The sequence below is a fragment of the Belonocnema kinseyi genome, chromosome 3 (assembly GCF_010883055.1).
Source record: "Belonocnema kinseyi isolate 2016_QV_RU_SX_M_011 chromosome 3, B_treatae_v1, whole genome shotgun sequence".
NCBI lineage: Eukaryota > Metazoa > Arthropoda > Insecta > Hymenoptera > Cynipidae > Belonocnema > Belonocnema kinseyi.
This window is the reverse complement of record NC_046659.1, coordinates 1,787,090-1,793,089: the sequence shown is the minus strand read 5'-3', so window position 1 is coordinate 1,793,089 and position 6,000 is coordinate 1,787,090. Positions and strand designations below refer to the sequence as shown.

Here is a 6,000-nt window from a genome sequence, read left to right as displayed (position 1 = left end):
TTTACCGCGATTTCGCTGGAAGCGGGTGCAATTTTTCAGATTAGCACCCGCTCCCGGCGAAATCCTGCGGTTGTCCTTATGACAAATTTTTAAATATATACGGTTCTGCTGAAACACACAAAGTGAAACTTATGATGTATTCCATTTTGAAAATCAGAACGGTACATACTTCAGTACATGGTAAGAAAGTAAAGTCCGATGTTTCAAACGGATGCCCACAGGAAGGGGTTCTTTCATCCACTTCGTGGGTGCTTGTCATTGATAAACAATTTCATTTTTAAAAAGAATCGGGTTCTTACACTCCAGGCTATGTAAATGACCTGGCGATCCTGGTACCAAAAAACATGGTTCTTAGGTTTTTGAGAAAACTGAGGAGGAAAGTACTTCAAAACGTATTTCTAGCCATTTTGAAAAACTTAGTTGTCGAATATAGTCATGATATTCCATGGATTCTCTCCGCGCTCGCGCACAATACCTAGTGACAAAACGCCGCACAGTGTTTGCAAATTTTTTTTCGGACAAAATGAAAAATCTCTTGATTGAAAAATGATAGAGACACAATTCCAACGGAATTTTAAAGCTTGTGTCATTTACAACAGAGGAAGAATAGTGCAGTTCATGCATATGAAAATTTTGACCTTCATGACGAAGGTCAAAGTTTGAGATTTAAAGAAAGTGGTTTTTTGTTGTTTTGACACCTTTAACCATATATTTTTTCATTGGTTTTCGATAAAGCAAGTGTTTGAATCCGACCTAGATTATTAAAGTTTAGCGGAGAAAAATAGATTAATAACGGTATGTAGTTGATGGGATTCAAACACTTACTTTATCGAAAACCAATGGAATTGTTGATATAAATTGTAGTTGATAAGTATGATGGTTTGATCGTTTTTTTCTCAGTCGTAGCTTGAAGAAACAAATTTTTTAAATACATATTCTTATTCCTCGTGAGGAGAGCTATCAGAAAACATACTTAGTTTTGAAAAAATATATTGTTAAAGGTGTCAAAACAGCAAAAAACTACTTTTTTTTTAAATCTTGATCTTTGACCTTCGTCATAAAGGTCAAAGTTTTCATATGCATGAACTGCACTATCTTTCCTCTGTTATAAATGACACATGCTTTAAAATGCCGTTGAGTTCATGGCTCTATCATTTTTCAATCGCGAGATTTTTCATTTTGACAAAAAAAAACAATTTTGAACACTGTGCGCCGCTCGGAAACGGTGTAGGCTAAAAAGGGGCATCAACAGGCCAATAAATCATTATAATCAACAATTATAGCGCATTTTGAAACTTAGTACTTATGCAAATTGTTAGTGCTACTATGAGAAACTTACAATATGTAAACTCATAGTGAGATATTATTTAACTTGCAAAAAATTTAATATCCTTCTCTTTTGAACAAGAAAGAAATATTTTAAGCTAATTTTACATTTTTTTGACAGCTACCAACAGACTAATAGTATAATGACCTATCCCAAAATTTGTTTTCATTCATTTGTAGTTTGTTGCTGTAACTTTTTTTATTTTTATGCTCTGTTTGCATGTCTGTCCACAACCAGAATAATGGTACCTTCATTAAGGTAAGAAATTATGTACTTCTTTCTCGTCTAAATTACAAATGTTACGTGAATTTACAGTATGTAAAAGCGTAGCATGATTTTGCGTAGTGGTTTATAGTGAATGAAAAAAAACTCTTTTAGATTGAAGGTTTTCATTATCAAGAAAATATTATAAATGATCCTTTTCGTTTGATCTACAAATATTTGCAATTGTGCAAGTGAGATTCACGACCTTGTTTGGACATATTAAGATTTATTTAACTAAAATTTTATGATTCATTCTGAAGTTTTGTTGCAGCGCTGGTGCTCTCATCAGGGTTAAAATGTTATCACATGTTATAATAACATTTAAAAAGAAAAAGAATTATCTCCGAAACTACTTAAACCTAAAATATCATATCCTACAAAAAAGACTGAATTATTTTTACCTTTTTTCAAGCTGAATTTCTGAAATTTTCCTAAAGGAAATAAAAACTTAGAGCATTGCAATTAGCTTTAAAGCAAATTGGGAGCTCTACATTCAAAAGAGCATTGTTAAATTGAAAGTAGTAGTACTTTTTCGGTCAGTAAGGACAGGAGTTGAATGGGTTTACTCTCAAATATTTTAAGCAATAAACTTTGGATGCAAGTTTTCAGTGTACATCTTTTACAATCAACGATTATTAATAATAATAGTAATTCATGCAGTATTTTACAAGTTATACATAAACGAAAAAATACAACCTATAACCCCTTGAGGCAAACGGAATTTCATGTATACTGTAGCGGTTGAAATTACGAAGCTTTTGGTCTATGGTACAGAATTGAGCAAATATATTGGATTTTATCTATGCTTTCAACGTAGATCTGTTCGAACTTTTAAATATATTTAATAATTTATATTCATTGGGTAGACTATTGAACTGTTTGATAGCTTTGATATAGCTGTTTTAGTCATTAAAGTTTTGTACATTTTCTGTATTTGTATTTTTTTATTTCTAGTTATACTATTTTGTTTAGAAAATTTATCACTGTTCACAATATATTAGTAGCGCAGTTATTCCTATGGAAATAATTGCCTAAGGTTTATTGGGTTTTCACTTGCGAAAGTATTTTTATTTACAATTTTCAGTATTCTATGTTGAACAGTTTGCAATAAGTTTAGATAATTCATGTAGGCTCCACCCCAAGCAATTATTCCATAATTTATAATGCTGTCAAAGAAAGCATTATAAATCATTCCTAATATATCAATTTGCATAAATTTAGAAATTTCTTGAAAAATATGAATTAAATTCTTGATCTTATTGATATTTGCAGCATTCTACTTTATTTATATATTTATCTTCTATTTTTATCTTCAAGTTTACAGGAACACTATTACAATAATTATCAAAAGCATAAAATACACTTTTTTCTAAATTCAAAACTAATTTATTCAGTGCAAGCCACTCAGCTACAATTATAAGTAGATTGTTCATTTTTACATTCTCATCATTTATGATTGAGAAAGTATTAGAATTGTCCGAAATTTGACACTACAGTTTTTCTACGGATATCGACGTTTCGAGATCCCCTGATTACGAAAATCAAGTTTTTAGGATGACACGATATGAAAAAAGTTCAGAAAAGAAAAACATTCTTTTTTAAGGCCCTACAAGAATATCATAGCGTGCGATGAGAATGTGCCCGGGAAGCGGGCATATTTTTCTCTCTACTTCCTTCCAATTTTTATCAATAGAAAAAGTCGCTGTATCATCCGCATAGGAGATAAGATAGTTATCTGGCATTTATATCAGTAGATCATTAATATTTAACATATATTATAAAGAGCAGAGGCTGAAGAATTGTTGTTTGGGATACGCCAGTGTTTATTATGTCAAAAGCACTCACAATATCTCCTACTCTTACTTTTTGAAGCCTATTTAACATATAACTTTTCATTCAATCGTACGCTTTTCCTCGGATACCATAATTATATAATTTATGTAGGGGAATACCATAGTTGAGACAATCGAAAGTTCTAGTTAAGTCTAAAAAGGTAATTACTATTGGCTTATTCTTATCTAAATTATCATAAATAGTTTTAGTAATGAGTTTTAATGCATCGTATAGTCTTTTATTAATTATTTTGTTTAGAATCTTAGCAATAGTTGATATCAAAGCTATCGGCATATAGTTAAGAGCTTCATATTTGTGACCAGATTTATGAATTGATACTATTTCAGCAACTTTTAGCGAATCGAGCCAAATCCATTTATCTATGCATAGACTGATTCGATTCTACTTTCATTTAATGGTCTAGTTATAACAATTAAAGCAGGATAAAAGCCTTTTTTAATTAGATTGTTTAAGAAATTCTCACAAATAATATTTTCTTTTAAAATATAAATGTTAAAGTCGCAAATAATCAGATCGTTTTTATAGTTTTTAGTGTTATTTGGAAATTTGTTTAGGTTCATATTAAAATCTAGACAATACAAATTATGTGATCGATTTACAGCAGTTATTATCAGATTTATGTTATTGTTTAAAATTTTTTTACTATTCAATAGTTTTAATTTACCTATTTGTACTATCTCTGTAGTCTTTTTGACACAATTATTTATATAATTAATTACTCCATACAATTTGTTTAGCTTACGTTCATTATATTAAGTTTTAAAGCCTTGTAGTTTATATAAGTCTATATTTTCAATATTCCAGGACTCAGCGAAAACAATAACATACGGTTTAAGTTTTAATCTCTTAATAAGTATTTCGAGTTAACCAAAATTATTTTTAATACTACGAACATTTACATATAAGTTGCGACTGTCTTTAATGTTTCCATCCTTTTTGAAAGATTTTATATTGTGATATGCACCTTTATGTTTGATAACTTGGTTCGGTATGTCTTCCACGAAGTTGATGCGTCCGCCGTTATAACTCTTCCTTATCAGTTGAGGCAAAAGGTTGAGATCATGGGCATAGGAAACAAGGTACTAGGCGTGCCATCCTTACTTGGCGAGCGGAGTTGAATCCACGGGAGGGGGAGAATTTCATGAGTGGGGAGAGCCGCCATCTTACGATGTGTCATTTGATTATGCGCACGAGCATGTTTGCCGCCAAACTGTGCATGAAAATATAAACATGTGGGCGCTGCCATGTTTATCGCGGGAGATCAAAAGGTGGCGGACCTCCCCCCTCATTGCATCACCCCCGCAATGGCATGCCTAGTCCCTTGTTTGCTATCTCCATGATTGAGATACATTTGTTGTTTGCACAGTTGGTAACGGTAAATTAAATCTGTTATTTTGCCTCTGCTGTCGATATTCATCTGGGCTGTGGATTGTTGGTAATGTAGGTTGCAATGGATAATCCGTTGACGTTATTTATGTTTTTATTTTCTTCTTATAGATTTCATATTTATTATGATCAAAAGCAGGGTGATTAGTATTATAATTTCTGTTATATTTTTCATTGTTATATGACAATTTTGCACATTTAATGTTTTTATTATTCCCATCAGTTCTTTTGTGTTTCAGTGAGATGTGCAAACATACTATACAATTCCTACATTGAATTGCACTATATCTAAATTCACCACAATTATGACAATTACTTCAGAAACTTTGCAACTTTTATAACCAACTAATATTCTATTATTCTTATCTCTGATATATTTATAAACTTCAGTATTAACTACCATTATTACACTGGGTAATCTTTTTTCTTTCATAGCGTACATGTGAAAAACTTTGCCCTTATCATAAAAATTTTTATGTTTCTTAGATTTATTTCGTTTCAAATAGCTACTCGATCAATGTTTTTGGAGTTATTTATGTTAACTATTTTTATCCTTAAATTATTTAATTGTTCTATTATAATTTCAAAGTTTTCATTCAGTTTACTTTTTATTAATTGTTTAGCAGCTGTTACACTTTCGCAATCAACTCAATTTATAATTAGATCCTTATTTTTTATAATCACATCTTTAGCCTAAATACTTTTGTCTTTTGTTTAGTACTGTGTTATGTTTTTCTTTATATTTGTGTTATCACTGTTTTCTTTGTTATTGATTTTAACCCTCTCAAAGTAAGCTTAATTCAATGTGTACACCTATGTGAAATCAATAGACAGTGGTGCATAATAAGTTCTAACCAATGAAATAATTTCACCCTTATAAATGTTCAATTACAATTGATAATTAAACATCTTCAATATAAATAGTGGACTAACGCAAGGTTAGAACCTTGTGGATCTTCAGATGTTGGTGTCAAAGATTGAGAGCGTAATCATCCATATTTAACAAAAGTCTCCTTATGAAATCATGTATAAATTAAATGTATGATATTAGTTTCCAAGTATGGTGTGGACAGTTTCTCTAATAAGATAACATGCTCTGCCTTGTCATATCCTTTCGTTAGATCTGTATAGTTGATATCAACCTCATGTTATGAGTTATATACGTAATA

At 30.8% G+C, this 6,000-nt stretch overlaps 1 protein-coding gene across 2 annotated transcripts in view; it reads left to right on the top strand.

The window, feature by feature from the left end:
* Nucleotides 1-6,000, top strand: part of LOC117169694 (glutamate receptor ionotropic, kainate 2) — a 659,604-nt gene that overhangs the window by 202,366 nt on the left and 451,238 nt on the right. The window contains exon 8 of one of the 2 annotated variants that reach the window (XM_033356180.1): nt 1,565-1,585. The exons of the other annotated variant lie outside the window; for it this stretch is intronic. Coding sequence (XP_033212071.1) covers nt 1,565-1,585 — 21 coding nt within the window. The remainder of the gene's footprint in view (nt 1-1,564; nt 1,586-6,000) is intronic. 2 annotated transcript variants of the gene reach the window in all.